At 39.1% G+C, this 15,320-nt stretch overlaps 1 protein-coding gene across 1 annotated transcript in view; it reads right to left on the bottom strand.

The window, feature by feature from the left end:
- Nucleotides 1–15,320, bottom strand: part of FANCD2 (Fanconi anemia, complementation group D2) — a 56,985-nt gene that overhangs the window by 19,654 nt on the left and 22,011 nt on the right. Inside the window, 13 exon segments of the mRNA XM_012646552.1 lie at nt 495–604; nt 876–986; nt 1,566–1,674; nt 2,693–2,808; nt 3,228–3,328; nt 3,853–3,999; nt 4,317–4,387; nt 5,139–5,258; nt 5,923–5,980; nt 7,007–7,116; nt 10,291–10,401; nt 13,625–13,756; nt 14,956–15,090. Coding sequence (XP_012502006.1) covers nt 495–604; nt 876–986; nt 1,566–1,674; nt 2,693–2,808; nt 3,228–3,328; nt 3,853–3,999; nt 4,317–4,387; nt 5,139–5,258; nt 5,923–5,980; nt 7,007–7,116; nt 10,291–10,401; nt 13,625–13,756; nt 14,956–15,090 — 1,431 coding nt within the window.

Genomic DNA, 15,320 nt, shown 5'->3' with positions numbered 1-15,320 from the left:
TATTGGGATTCACATGGCCTAGGCAATTTCTCAAATATATAAAACCTATTTAGGTACAAAGTTACAGGAAAAGGGAACTACTGTTAATCAAGTACCAGAAACTGTACTAAGCATTTCATGTTATCTTGATTTACTGAGAACTTGATATTCTGGCATCACAGGGGAGAAAGGCTAAAAGAAGTGTATATAAAACTATGTCTTAAGACAGAATTTGATAATTGCTACAAGAGAGAATTGAAAGTACTCTGGAGTGCAATAAAGGGAGTAAAATCTTCAAGATAATAGTTACAAAAAACAATTTACAGTATGTGATGGGAATAAGGTCTTAGAGTCTAATCCAAATCTTGCTACTAAGAGGGTCACTCCAAGGCTTAGTAGAGTTCACCTGACTCTCTAGTCCCTAATTTTTCTCTTTGTAAAATTCAGAGAATAAAGTTGGCCCTCTGTTAATCTCAGTGGGCTGTAACCTTCATGGTCACCTGTCATTTCAGTACCTTGTTCAGCTGGCTTTTATCAGATGGTGTAGGGTCGCATTCTGAATTATCTTCTTTTGAAAGTGTGTCAGGAGAGGATGTTTTGCTGCCATCTGCTTTTCGCTTCCTTCCTCCTTATATTTCAAAAGGAGAAAAGTGACTCAAGTAATCAATAATCATGTTTGTCAAATATCACTGCCCTCAGGAAACCCATTGAAGACTACCTGGAGGTAAAAATGGTAATTTTATAACTCTAAATTATAGCATATTTATAACCCTGCTAAAGAAAGGGTTCAATTATATAACCTCTCCATTGACTAATGCCTTAATTCATTTAACCTTTTAGGTTAATTTAATGTGGCTCATATGGAGATAGTGATAATAAGAAAATAACATACTCACCTATCTTTCCTTTTTTTCTGATTTTTGCTGAACCAGCAGTACTGCTATGAGGTGTTACATCTAAAGTTTCTAAGTCAAAGTTTGCAAGAGGAGGGACATAGTCTGGGGTGACTGAAACAGAAAGCAGACAGAAACTCATTGTATACCAATCACATACCACCATTAGACTTCAATGGTAATCACTAACTTGGCTAAAAACTAGTTTCTAAAATTACAAAGAGTGGCTGAATGTTTGTAAGATACAGTCAAATCATCTGATGTTGTTTTCGCATAGCAAAATGGTCAGGGATAATTTATGGGAATATCATATTAATTGATTAGGATAAATTAATATAAAAACATTCTAAATAATGATATAAAATAACTAAGCACATAAGGACTAAAAATAAATAAACCTACATTTAAAATCTAAAGATATTAACAATATTTGGTCACATAGCAGTTTGTTTTACAGTCAATTATTGTAGGTGAGCATGAAGGAGGCTCCATAATTTTTATTTTCTTAAGCAGCAAGAATTCTTAGAGGCAACAACAGGAGCAAAATGAACCTATTCACTAAAAACTTTGTTTAGCATTCATTTTCTTTGACCCAGAGGAGTAGGGGACAGCTATTATTGAGCCTGGCTTAAAAGCTCTTTATCTTCTCACCACTGACCTAGTAGGGCTACCAGCATGGGACACTTCCCTTACCAGCCAAATATTTTTCCAGGATTTTCTGTAGTTCTACAATGTGCTTCAACCGGGTGAGCACCTTCCCCTTCATCTCAGGTGATGTTTGCTGGCAGAAGGCATTCACAACCTGAAGTACAAATTATGTTCTCATGCTTTGAAATGTTCAGATTTTAACTTTGTTTGCATTATTCATCCAAAGCAGAAAGATGCCACTAAGCAACAGGATCTGTGAGTTTAGTCTGTAATATAAAAGTGTTCTCACTAAGGTGGTGTAGAGGAAAAAAAAAATAGCTAGGCCAAAAAACAGGAGATCTGACTTTTAATCTTAGTTCTACTTATTACTAGTTATGTAACAAGGTGCAATAGCTAGAGAGCACATACTTTGTTAAAGCAAACCCTATTCTGCTACTTTACTAGTTGTGTGACCTTGGCCGAGTCTTTAACCTTTGTGAGCTTTTACTTCTTCAACTACAAAATGAGAATGTAGTTATATCAATTAAAGAGTATAAATAAAAAAATTAGTCCAGCACAGTGGGGTACATTCTTATTATACCTAGCACAGTATAAGTGCTTAATAAATCTTCACGATTTTGAAATCTCTGTACTTGAAATTCTATATGTGTAAAACAAGGAAAATACCTGTTCTGCCCAATAGAACTATGAGGATCAAATAAGCTCATTCAAGTGCACATTCTCTGAATGACATGTGAGAGGAAGGCAGTGAGAAAGAGATGTAAGATGTTGACATCATTGTTGTTATTATTGTTAAGCACAAATATGTTCTAAGGAAGGGAAACTACCACTCACTCACCTCACTGAATCAAAAGGTAAGTGCATGCCTGTGCTAGCATGAGCAGTATTTCCATAGGGTGAAGGTGAGGAGTTTATTCTAGGCAGAAGAATATGACAAGAAGGCTTGGAGGAAGTAAAGTAGGGACACCATAAAGTGAATTCTAAGTATTCTGATTTGGCTACATCAGGAGATACATATAATTGGGGAGTTAAGGGACATAACAGCAAGAGAAGCACATGGGGGTTAGTGCTTGGTGGAAATATTTTAGGGAGCCTGTGGGAACCAGGAAAGTAGTTTTCTTTTGAGAGAAACTACGGACAATAGGTGAAAAAGTCCTAGTAACTCTTCTCACCTCTCGAAACCAGTTGACAGTAAGAAATATGAGTGAACACATGAATGAATGCTCTTTAGCAGACATGGACTTCAGCCTCTCGCCAGGCTCCAGGTCAGTGAGAAACACAGGACAATCTGAGAGGGAAAAACAAACATTTCCGACTCCTCCTCATCCGAGCCAATAGAACCTGATGCTGCCCCTGGAGATAGCTCTCCTTGCTACTTCCTTTCCCCATAAACTCATATTTGAGGGTTAAGATGTGATTAAAATACTTCCATATTATACAGCAATCAACATATATAATTAGGAAGTTTTTGCAACAACTATAGAGGCAAGGGTCAGGAAGCAACATGGAAGTGTAACAATTGATTTGTTAACATAATGGGATTCTGTATGTACTATTTTGTCTTTGTAATTCCATTATTCCAAGACGATACTACTCTGTTAAAGTTAGAAAACTGTCCCACACATACCATGTACTGGTCTGCCCCTTCCCTAAGTTTATAAAAGAAAGGTCACTAAAAAGAAGGGATCTGATGACTTCATCCTATACCTAATAGACCATCAATCTCCTCCAAGTTTCCATCATGTTGTCTCTCCACACAAAGTCTCAGCAACCGGAAATGGGGAGCCAGGCACAAAGGAGACATCAATCTGGGAAGGAAAAATCCATTTCTAGGCCACACTTTACAGGCATATTATACCATGTTTATAGAGAACCCATTGTTTTCCCCAAAATATTAATGTCTACTTTTGAGAACAAATGGCAAGGAACTTAATGGATATTCAGTAAATATATAACGAACTGAATCATAGAAGGCAGGAGGTATATGGAGTGGACGTCTATGTGATAGGAGAAGCAAAAAGTAAGATGGAAGGAGAAGGTGAGAGGGACAAAGGTAGCCAAGGATGTTTACAGGAGGGAAAGCAAGGGATAAAAACCAAAAAGAAAATAGCTTCACAGAATATCTGTTGGCTGTCACGAAGAAATATAAATCTCAACCCCAGAGTCCAGGAAAAAACAAAGACTCTATCTCATTCTCTCTGACCCCTCAAAATACCACCTGTTTTGGGAGAAATCTTTCTGACTCAAGTTCCCAACAGATTGAAAAAACTGTCGAACTTCCTGTGAACATTCAAAACACTAACAGATTTTAGAAAAGAAAAACTGTACTGACTTTTGGCCTGGTTCCTGTGAAGTCACGCGACCCTCATCTTCTGCAAAGTCCTGAGAGAACAACAGTGGCAGGAGGTTGATGACGATCCCGTCACCAGTATTGCATTCTTCCAGTCCGTAGAGAGCTTTCACAGGAAATGAAAAGTCACTGTGGAGAGAACCCAGAATCTGATGTCCTAGCGCAGGGGTAAGCAAGGTGATGGGGGAAACCACTAGAACAAACCACTTTCAAACAAAACTATAATATTATAGGGCGAAATTAGAGACAGGAGAAAGAACAAGGAGGAAGCCTTTTAGCGATTCTGAAGCTGCAGGTACAGGGGTGCTGGGGTTGGGTGGGAAGAGGCTGTGGGAGTGCGTGGACTTGACTGAGGTCAAGGGTATTATGAAGTTTGTATCAGCTACTGACAGATTGACATAACTTCTTCACCAGTACAACCAAGCCAGCAGGTAAACAGTACTTACCCTTCTGGAACACAGAAGTCTACCACAAAGGCGTCTTGGAAATCATTAAAGACGGTCTGCTCAACCCATTCCTTCAGGAATCAAACAAACAAAAAAGGCAGTGTAGCCCAGCGTATACTTTTCATAGAGCCCTAGATAAATCACTGTTAACCTTTCTAAGCCTCAGTTCCCTCATTTCTTTCTTTCTTTCTTTTTTGAGGCAGAGTCTCACTCTGTCACTCTGGCTAGAGTACAGTGGCATCACTCACGGCAACCTCAAACTTCTGGGCTCAAGGGATCCTCCTGCTTCAGCCTCCTGAGTAGCTGGGACTACAGGCCCACACCACAACACCTGGCTAATTTTTCTATTTTTAGTAGAGACAGGGTCTCACTCTTGCTCAGGCTGGTCTCAAACTCCTGAGCTCAAGTGATCCTCCCGCTTTGACCTCCCAGAGTGCTAGGATTACAGGCATGAGCCACCTCACCTGGCCAGTTCCCTCATTTCTAAAGAAGGAAATAACAATAATACATAGCTCATTGTTGTGAAGTACAGAAGAGATAATGCATGAAAAGTGCTTAGCACAATGCCTGGCGTGAGATAGGGCTCCCAAATAGATTGTGGCTATCAACATCACCACCACCACCATCCTTCTCCTCATTACTATTATTATGTGAAGGAGGCCTTGGAGAAGAGCCCTGAGGCAGGGTGGAGCAGAATAGCCTTCCCAACTAGAACTTGGGAGACCTCAAAGGATGTTCTCTCAACAGGGATAAGGACCTTGAAGAGTGTGTAGCAAAGCAGCTCTCATGCTTTATGGCTTTAACAAAGACAATGGGCCTTACCAGGACTTTTGGAGCCAGCTTTCCTCCTTGGATCAGGTTGGCAAACTCATCATAATAAAGTGCAGAGGCCCGAGGAGACTGCACACTACAGGAATGAACCAACTGGAGCAAGGTGGTCACCTGGAGCAGACAAAGAGAAAGCATGCCAACTCTTCCTAAACTCCATTCACCCCATTCAAGAGTAAGCTTTCCCCTTTCTAACCTTACTGGTGAAACTCTGCCTCTCACCTGAGGTTTTCCTGAACCTCCTGATCAGTCTATCACCTTCCAATCTCATCCCTTTTCCAATCCATCAGATACATGCAACCAAATTAATTTTTCTAAAGCAAAGCTTTGATTATGCCATTTCCATGCTAAGAAACCTTTAAGGACTACCTTTGCCTAAAGAATGAAATCAAAATGTCTTGCTTGACATTCAAGGCGCTGTGTTTTCTATCTCTGAACTAGCTTTATATCCAACTTTCCAATCATACACTATTGTCTCTATGCTCCAACCAAATTGCCCATCTTTCTTGCTAAGAATTTACAATTTAATTAGAGGGATTAGACAGACACAGAAATAAATGCAACCCAGGCCAGAAGATTCTAAGTGTTACAAGAGTGATACAAACCACAAAAGCTATGAGTTCAGGAAAAAATATTTGTGGGGGAGGCGTTTATTTAGCCCCTCCCCCTGAGGAAAAAATATTTTTAAAAAGAAGTACTCTTTCTACTGAACTGACAGTGACAAGAAGCAATTCCTAGGTTACTCATAAACATATCTGACTACATTACAAGAACTCACCTGTGTACACTGATCATTACTCAGGTCGGTTCTCCCTTGGGTCAAATTAGATCTACTTCTAAAAACAAGGAATTTTAGTTTCATTTTTGTAACATTTTATAACAACTGACAATAAATTTAAAAATTCTGCCTTCCCTGTGGCAGAGGGGACGATAAAAGTTTATGAAGGCATACAGAAGTATTTATTTTGTCCATATAAAATATAGATTAAAGGATGGCTATCTTACATTTTTTAAGGTCACACTAAATTAGTAATAAGAGTAAGCACTTCTTTAGTACATACTATGTGCTGAGAATTGTTCTAACCATTTAATGCTCTTAATAACTCTATAGAGTAAATACTGTCATTATCCTTATTTCACAGACGTCAGACTACAAAGGCACAGAGGTACAGTAAGGTCATTCAGTTACTATAATAAGCAATGGAGCCAGGATTTGACTCTAGCAAGTAGTGTGGCTTCAGTGAATGAATTCTCAACCAGTATCACTGTGCAGCCTCCTCCTATCATTAATGCTGATTCTAAAGATGCCTCCTGAGGTCTCAGGAATTCCTGACAGATAATTTCCAAGAAGGATGAACTGAATTCCAATGTCAATTTGTAATGGCAACATCTAATCAAGCCCCAAATCTGATGCTTCTTTAGACGCTACAATTTGAGGCATTAAAGAGTAAGAGGGGAATCTACAAGGAAAACTTTACCAAATGTGAAGTTCTAGACAGGAATAACTCAGCGATATGGAAAACTGCATTGTTTAGTGCCTAGTTCAGGAGCAGACACGGAAAAATGAATTCCAGGAGGATCAGGGTTCCCCCTTTGTGCAAAGATTCCTAGAACTTATTCTATAGACAATCCAAAGTTTTTTACCATCAGACTACAATGATTATTTTCACAAATCTGCAGAAATTACATGATATATACAGTCAAGATTAGAGGGGAACATGGAAAAGTAGAAAAACAGATTTGTTCACTTTTATAATTTTAATGTCTACTTTTAAAAGTGTACACAATATAACACTTTATTTTGTAAGGCAGCAATTTGATTAATGGATCTTGAGCCACAAATGTCAGAATCTCCATGTTACCTATCTGTAGCCATGATGCCAGCCATTGTGACGGCACCAATAATCCCAACAAGTTTGTACTTGAATATGGTGCTAGAGAGCTGCTTTCGTACCACCAGGTGCATGTCATCCTGCAATGAGATAATGACGGAAAAAGATGAAGATGCTGGAATGGCACAGCAAAAGAGCCTATGGATATTGGAGCCAAAAAACCCAGACTAGGAAGGGGTCATATCATTTACTAACTGTGTGGCTTTTAGCAAGTCATTTCATCTCTCTGAGTCTCAATTTTCTCATCTTTAAAATGGGGAAGGTTGTTTTAAGCATTAGAGACAAATTATAAAAAATTTCTAGAACAGTGCCTGGCACACGGTAAACATTTAATAATAATAGCGGCTATTATTATTGTGGTAGTTGCTGTATAAGGACATAAGAATTATTATGTTGTTGGCTGCTCAACTAAAATAGTGAAATAGACTAAAATACTTAGGTATAGTTTTAACCAAGTAGATGAAAGATTTGTACATTAAAAACTACAAAACACTGGCTGAGCACAGTGGCTCATACCTGTAATCCTAACACTCTGGGAGGCCAAGGGGGGAGGATCATTCTAGGTCAGGAGTTCGAGACCAGCCTGAGCAAAAGCGAGATCCTATCTCTAAAAAAATACAAAAATTAGCCAGGTGTCGTGGCACACACCTGTGGTCCCAGCTACTCAGGAGGCTGAGGCAGGTGGATTGCTTGAGCCTAAGAGTTTGAGGTAGCAGTGAGCTATGACGATACTCACTGCACTCTGATACAACTGCACTCTGGCCAGGGCAACAGAGTGAGACTCTGTCTCAAAAAAAAAAAAAACTACAAAACATTGCTGAAAAAAGTTAAAGATCTAAATAAAGGAAAAGATATCCTATGTTCATGGATTGAAATCTTAATATTGTTAAGATGACAATACTACTCAAAGCAATTCAACGCAATCCTCATCAAAATCTCATCAACATTTTTTGCATAAATAGGAAAGCCCATACTAAAATTCATACGGAATTTCAAGGGATCCCAAATAGCCAAAACAATCTTGAAAAAGAACAAATTTGGAGGGCTCACACTTTTTGATTTCAAAATTACTACAAAGGTACAGTAATTAAAACAGTGTGGTACTGGCATAAAGAGAGACACAGACCAATGGAATAGAGAGTCCAGAAATAAACTTTCCTTGTTGTGATCAATTGACTTTTGACAAGGGTGCCAAGATCATTCAATGGTGAAAGGACAGTCTTTTCAACAAATGGTGCTGGGAAAACTAGATATCAATATGCAAAAGAATTAAGTTGAACTCTTACCATATACCATATATAAAAATTAACACAAAGTGGATAAAAGACCTAAATTTAAGAGTTAAAAACTTTCTTTTAGAAGAAAATAGGGGAAAACCTTCATGACCTTGGATTTGGCAATGGTTTAAGTATGATACCAAAGGCATGAGCAACAAAAGAAAAAAATAGATAAATTGGACGTCATCAAAACTAAATACTTTTGTGTATCAAAGGACATTATCAAGAGATTGAAAACATAACCCACAGAATGGGAGAAAATAATTGCAAATCATGTATCTGATAAGGGATTAATATCCAGAATATATAAAGAAAAGGTCAGATGTGGTGGCCCATGCCTGTAATCCCAGCAACTTGAGAGGCCAAGGTGGAAGGATCGCTTGAGGCCAAGAGTTCAAGGCCAGCCTGGGCAACAAAGAGAGACCCTGTCTACAAAAAATTTTTAATAAATTGACCAGGCATAGTGCCATGTGCCTTTAGTCTCAGGTACTAGAGAGGTTAACACAGGAGGATAGCTTGAGCCCAGAAGTTTGAAGCCAGGCTGGGCAACACAGGAAGACCTCATCTCTAAAAAAAAATTAAAAAAAAAAAAAAAAGTTAAAAATGGGCAAAGGACGTGAATAGACATTTCTATGAAGACACAAAAATGACAAATAAGTACATGAAAAGATGTTTAACATCATTAGTCATCAGGGAAATGCAAATCAAAACCAGCATGAGATACCACTTCATGCCCACTAGGATGGTTATACTTAAAAATGGAAAATCAGTGTTGGCAAGGGTATGGAGAAATTGGAACCCCTAGGTATTGTTGGTGGGAATGTAAATGGTGCAGCTGCCATGGAAAACAGTTTGGTAGTTCCTTAAAATGTTAAGCATAGAATTATCACATGATCCAGCAATTCTACTCCTAGGTATATATCTGTAAAAGAATTGAAAACAGGCTCAAACAAATATTTGTACACCAATGCTCATAGCAGTATTATTCAAACGGCCAAAAGGGGGAAACAACTCAAGTGTCCATCAATGGATGAATGGATAAACAGAATGTGAGATATATGAGTGGTGATGGTTGCATAACATTGTGAATGTACTTAATGCCACTGAATTTTACACTTAAAAATGGTTAAAATGGTAAATTTTATATGTATATTGTATCACAATTCAAAAATAAAATAAAATTTACATTGTTATGAAGTAATCTCCAAAAATACACCACTAAATGCAAAAAGTGAAATGTAGAATGAGAGGGAAAAGGGATGGACTACAGGTAAATACAAATTTGTAAATGCTAAAAACATCTCAGAAGGCTATAAAGTAGTAATAGTTAGTGCCTCTAGGAAGACAAAACAGTTGCCTAGAGGATTGAGAAGGAATGAGAGTGATTTTTCACTGTACACCCTTCTATGCATTTTGGATTTTATACCACACATGTATATTACCTAGCCAAAAACATTTTTTTAATTTAAAAAAAAAAAGGTGCTGGTTATTCAAAGTCATAGTCCAGTATGGATTACTACCATAAGGTGGCACTAAAGATACAAAACAGCTATGAGTTATGATTCTAACCCAATCTCTTATTTTAGGCCCCTTGCCTGGCTTTTTTAGTGAACAGTGTCCACAAAAGAAAGCAAACCCAGAAGAAGTTCACATTAGATGCAGATGTTCCTTAGGAAATAAGGGAATTCTGTGTTCCCACTACACAAAGTACACAACCTGATTGCAGACCTATCTGTACCTCAATAGATAAAGCTGCTTTAGGGCAGAAGATCTAATATACCTAGTATCTCAGTGCCTGGCTCAGAGAAGGCACTTAATGTTTGTGGCAAGTAAAGAACGAAAAAATGCTGGGACTATGGCTGTGTATTTCATTTCCACTACTACACAAACCAGCAAGTCTATCATTTGCTAGATATTGTGCAGCAAATTTTAAGTAAAGAAGTTTAAAAGAATCTTTCTCAACACACTGCCTCTTACCTGGATGTGGCTGCTGGCTTCATGCTGTTTGCTAAATGCCAGTGTGCTGAGAATATAGAAGAGTTTTCGTATTTGCTGAGGGGACATATTATCCAGGTAATCTAAAATACCCTGTGGGGGCAAAAATGCCAACAATGGGGTTAGCAGCTAACATTTTTCCCCTTTAAATCAAAAAGTTAAAGGCTGGGCACAGTGGCTCATGCCTATAATCCAAGCACTTTGGGAGGCTCAGGGAGGAGGATTGCTTAAGCCCAGGAGTTCAAGATCAGCCTGGGCACATAGGAGACAGTGTCTCTATAAAAAATTAAAATTTTTTTTTTTTTAAATTAGCTGGGTATGGTGGTGTGCGTCCATAGTCCTAGACACTTGGGAGGCTGAGGCAGGAGGATCGCTTGAGCCCAGGAGTTGGAGGCTGCAATGAGCTATAATCACGCCACTGCACTCCAGCCTGGGTGACAGAGTGAGACCCTGTCTCTCTCCAAAATAAAGGTAAAATCCTTATAAGAGAGATATACACAGATAGCCAGGTATCTGTTCCCCAAAAGCTCAAGTTCTAAAATCTATGCTCAGAGCTCAAACGTCTATATTCCAAATATAAGCTGAGAGGGCTCTTGCAGCTTTCTAAATCTATCTTACTATTTGAGACAAGAAACCATCAGCAGGAAAGATAAAGTCTTCTTTGTTCTCTTGACTCTGAACCACAATCCTGGGCTTTAATAATCTCCTGTTTAGTCATCCTAATGCACCTCTCAGTTCTCCATACTCTTTTTGCCTCCACCCTTCCCTTTTTCTCAGTGAAAACAATACGCCATGCCACCCAAAGTTTTATCTCCCACCCCATTCCTATGATCCCTTCCCATCTTCCACTCCATGAATTATTTGTCCTTTTTCTACAGATTGGGAAGGATCACAAAGAAACTATTTACTTTTTGACTTTGGTTGGGCAATACCTCAGCTTTCTCATCTCTAATATGAAGATAATAATGGCTATACTGTCTTTTAAAGTTGGTCTGGGCCGGGCGCGGTGGCTCACGCCTCTAATTCTAGCACTCTGGGAGGCCGAGGCGGGTGGATCGCTCAAGGTCAGGAGTTCGAGGCCAGCCTGAGCAAGAGCAAGACCCTGTCTCTACTAAAAATAGAAAGAAATTATGTGGACAACTAAAAATATATACAGAGAAAAAATTAGCTGGGCATGGTGGCGCATGCCTGTAGTCCCAGCTACTCGGGAGGCTGAGGCAGTAGGATCGCTTGAGCCCAGGAGTTTGAGGTTGCTGTGAGCTAGGCTGAAGCCACGGCACTCTAGCCTGGGCAACAGAGTGAGACTCTGTCTCAGAAAAAAAAAAAAAAGTTGGTCTGAGGATGAAGTAATGAAAGAACTTTGTAAACTTTTAATAAATACAATTTTTTTCATTTCTTCCTCTCCACTGAATCCTTCCACTCAGCCCACAAATAATCTCAAACATCATCATCTAAAAAATATCTTCCTTGCAACCAGCTTCTCCTTCAAGCTACTGTTTTTTTGTTTTGTTTTTTTTTGAGACTGAGTCTCCTCGTGTTGCCCGGGCTAGAGTGCCATGGCGTCATCCTAGCTCACAGCAACCTCAAACTCCTGGGCTCAAGCGATCCTCCTGCCTCAGCCTCCTGAGTAGCTGAGACTACAGGCACTCACCACCACACCTGGTTAATTGTTTTCCCCTATTTTTAGTAGTGATGGGGTCTCGCTATTGCTCAGGCTGGTCTCGAACTCCTGACCTCATGCGATCCTGCCCCCTCGGCCTCCCAGAGTGCTAGGAGGATAGGCATGAGCCACCACACCCGGCATCAGCTACTGTTCTTATTTCTCCTCCTCAAGGCTTCTCAACATTGAATCTATACGCTCAAGTCTATTTCAAGTTACTGCTCTCTGGATTCCACCCTAATAATTCAGTTAACAATGTTCTCTCAGAGGTTACTGGTGTCATCCTAGTTGCCAAAACTAGTAGCCTCTCTTCCATGTTCATCTTCTACAGGATCTAACACTGTAGACAAATCCTTCACCCTTAAAGCTCTTTACTAAGCTTTTGCTACCCAACATGATCTATTTCACATTACTCATCTTCTAGTTTTCTCATTTTCCTTTCATAGACATTTGCTTCAGCCTGCCTCTTTAATGTTCTCAAAATTTCTGTGTTCTCTTAGGCTTCTGTGATCTTCTGCCTCAAAATCTGCCTCCCTTGAGCTCACACCTCCACGGTTATGAATACCAAAACTAAACCTTCCACTACATGGTGCCCATTAGGCTCTAAGCCAGAATTTCCAACTACCCACTAAGCATCCACATGTGCACATCCCAGTCTGAACTCATCATACTTCCTCCAGAAGCTACAGTCCCTCCTGGTCTCCTGCCCTCAAGAAACGGCAAAATTATTCACCCAGTTTCCAAAGATGGACCCAGTTTCCCTGTTCCTCACTGCTAAATACTCTTAACAGTCATCAAGTCATGTTAATTCTAACACCAAATTATCTCTTAAACTGTCATTTCCTCTCCATTCCCATGACCCTAATTTGGCCCTTACTCTCAACTTCTTTGGCCCATTTCAGTGGTCTCCACTCTACCCATCACGAGGCCTACTCAGTCATCTCTCAAGCCCAGAGTTGATTAGGTCAACTCCCTATTAAAAACCTGAGGTAGATTCCTATTGCCTATAAAAGAAAGTTGAAACTCTTTAGCATGGCATTTGAGACCCTTCACAACCTGGCCCTGTCCTATGTCTCACCTCCCACCACTCCTATCCATATATCCTATTCTCCAGCCATGCTAGTCTAATTGTCATCCCTCTGGCACACCATGGACTTGGGGCATCAGTTTGCTTCTGTTTAAACTGTTCTCTGCCTAGAATGCACTTCCCTTATTTTCTCTCATCAATCATTTCCATCCTTCAATAATCACTTAAATGTTATCTCCTCTTTGAAGAATTCTCCAGCTTTCCAGGCCAAATTTAATTATTCCTGCTCTGTTGTATCTGTAGCACTGTATCTTTATTAGAGAATTCATTGTGTTGTATTTATAGTGACTTACTTATGTGTGTTAGTCTCTATCATCAAAGGCAAGGACCGACCTTTATATCCACAACACCCAGAATAGAACTTGGCACATGGTTAGGTATAAAGAAGTGTTTGCTGAATGAATTAACACAGAGAGAGATAATCTTTTTTTATATTACTTGCCCATCACCTCACCTCCTTCCCACCCCTCCACCTATAGAGCTCAATATCTAAAGAGTACAAAATAAACAGTTGCTAACAGATAACAGATAACTCTCAGATACATGCTAACAAAGAAGCCAATAGATACCTTCACAAAGACAGCATTCAGCCTCATAACAGATGGGTTTAGTAATATCAATTCTAGAAGGGCGTCCAATGCAGTATCAACTTCAGCTTCATTACCACTGCAGATATGGGTCACTAGGGCACCAACGACTTCCTAAACCAGGGAGAGTCAATAGGAGAATGTAAAGCAAAAATATGATATCGCCATTCTAAAGGGGTTTATGCCTGAGGCCTTTCCAATTTCTACTTTGTTAAAATCATAACCTACCTGATCCCATAATCTATTATGTAGTTTTCATTAACTAGATAATGGCTTCAGGAGGCTTAGAATTATGCCAACGTAACTACACTACTATCCAGTCTTCATCTATGTCTCACAATTTATCAGTGAGCATATCTAAGCCCTCCTGATTTTGCTCCTTGGCATAGATTTCCTCTTTTTCTCATATGGGTTAAATTTTACCCGTTAAGTTGTGGTTGTACTTAATCTGTTGAAATTTCTCAAAAAGATAGCGCACAAGGAACTAAAGGTATTAAAGGTTTTCTCTATACAGTACTGGTTAGACTCACACGTTTCCAAGCAAACATGGGTCATGATAGTGCCTCTAAGATATTAAAAAGCTTCAAACATGACTTAGATGCCATTCTCCCTTTCCTTTAACCTGCTGCTCTGTAAGAACAGAATTATATTCTCAATTGCAACAACTAGCTCCTGTCAGCTGAATCTACTGCTCTGCTTTAAATTTTTAAAACTTTTCACAAATCTTAATTTGTAATAGTTCCACTCAAATGTGTTTTAAAATTGTTAAGAATAGGTATAGTATATACAAAAATATAAAATAAGATACTTTGTCATTTACTTGCTTTCATAAACACTTTCCACAAGTACAGTCCTCACTCTCTGGATACACGCTATTAAATTTTGTGTCTCATCTTCATGGGAATAGGGTTAGGCCTTCAAGCATTTCTCGTTCATTTGTTTTTCACCATAGTTTTTTCTAGAGAACAGTTCTGGATCACCAGGAAATTGATTTTCTACGGCTAAATTTAACTGCCATTCCTGTACTGTGGAAACTACCTGATAAGTCCAGCTCTTTAAAGCTCAGGTTTATTTGAAGTAGACTGGATCTGGACCTTAATTTTAGACTTGGAGAATTTTAGAGCTCGGAACACAGAATTAGATTCTTCAGTCCAATCTCTTCATTTTACCAAGGATGGGACTAGAACTGAAAATTCCCAAGCCCCAGTTCAGAAATTTTTCCCCTCCAGTGCCTTCTAACCAACAGGATATAAACATCAGACCATTTTCCCTTTCCCTGTTCCCTCCTTGCCAAAATAAATATTTCAACATACCTGTTGGCAGTAAGTGTCAAAAAACTTAAATGCATATTTGTATAGAAGACTGCCAAACGAAATTATACTCTGGTCTAGGGAGTGAAACAAGCTCTGAGCCAGCAACAGAATGGATGGACAAACATCTTTAAGAACCTTGAGCGGGGAAGAGGAAAGAAAGAAAAGAAGTTGTGGGAAAAAACTTAGTTATTACAAAACCTAAGAAATGCTTACACTTTTCGGATGTCACAGTTCTCCCCAATGCTCATTTTAACTTAAGGAATCTTAATCGTTCTTTTATTCAGAATAATCCTTCACCATTCTGAGTTTTCTTTCAGGATCAATGGGATTCCACATACAGATAAAAATTGACCTTGAACTCAAAG

This window comes from Propithecus coquereli, unplaced genomic scaffold (genome assembly GCF_000956105.1).
Source record: "Propithecus coquereli isolate 6110/MARCELLA unplaced genomic scaffold, Pcoq_1.0 Scaffold107, whole genome shotgun sequence".
Lineage (NCBI taxonomy): Eukaryota > Metazoa > Chordata > Mammalia > Primates > Indriidae > Propithecus > Propithecus coquereli.
Note: the sequence above shows the minus strand (reverse complement) of the source record. Positions and strands in the feature narration are given on the sequence as shown.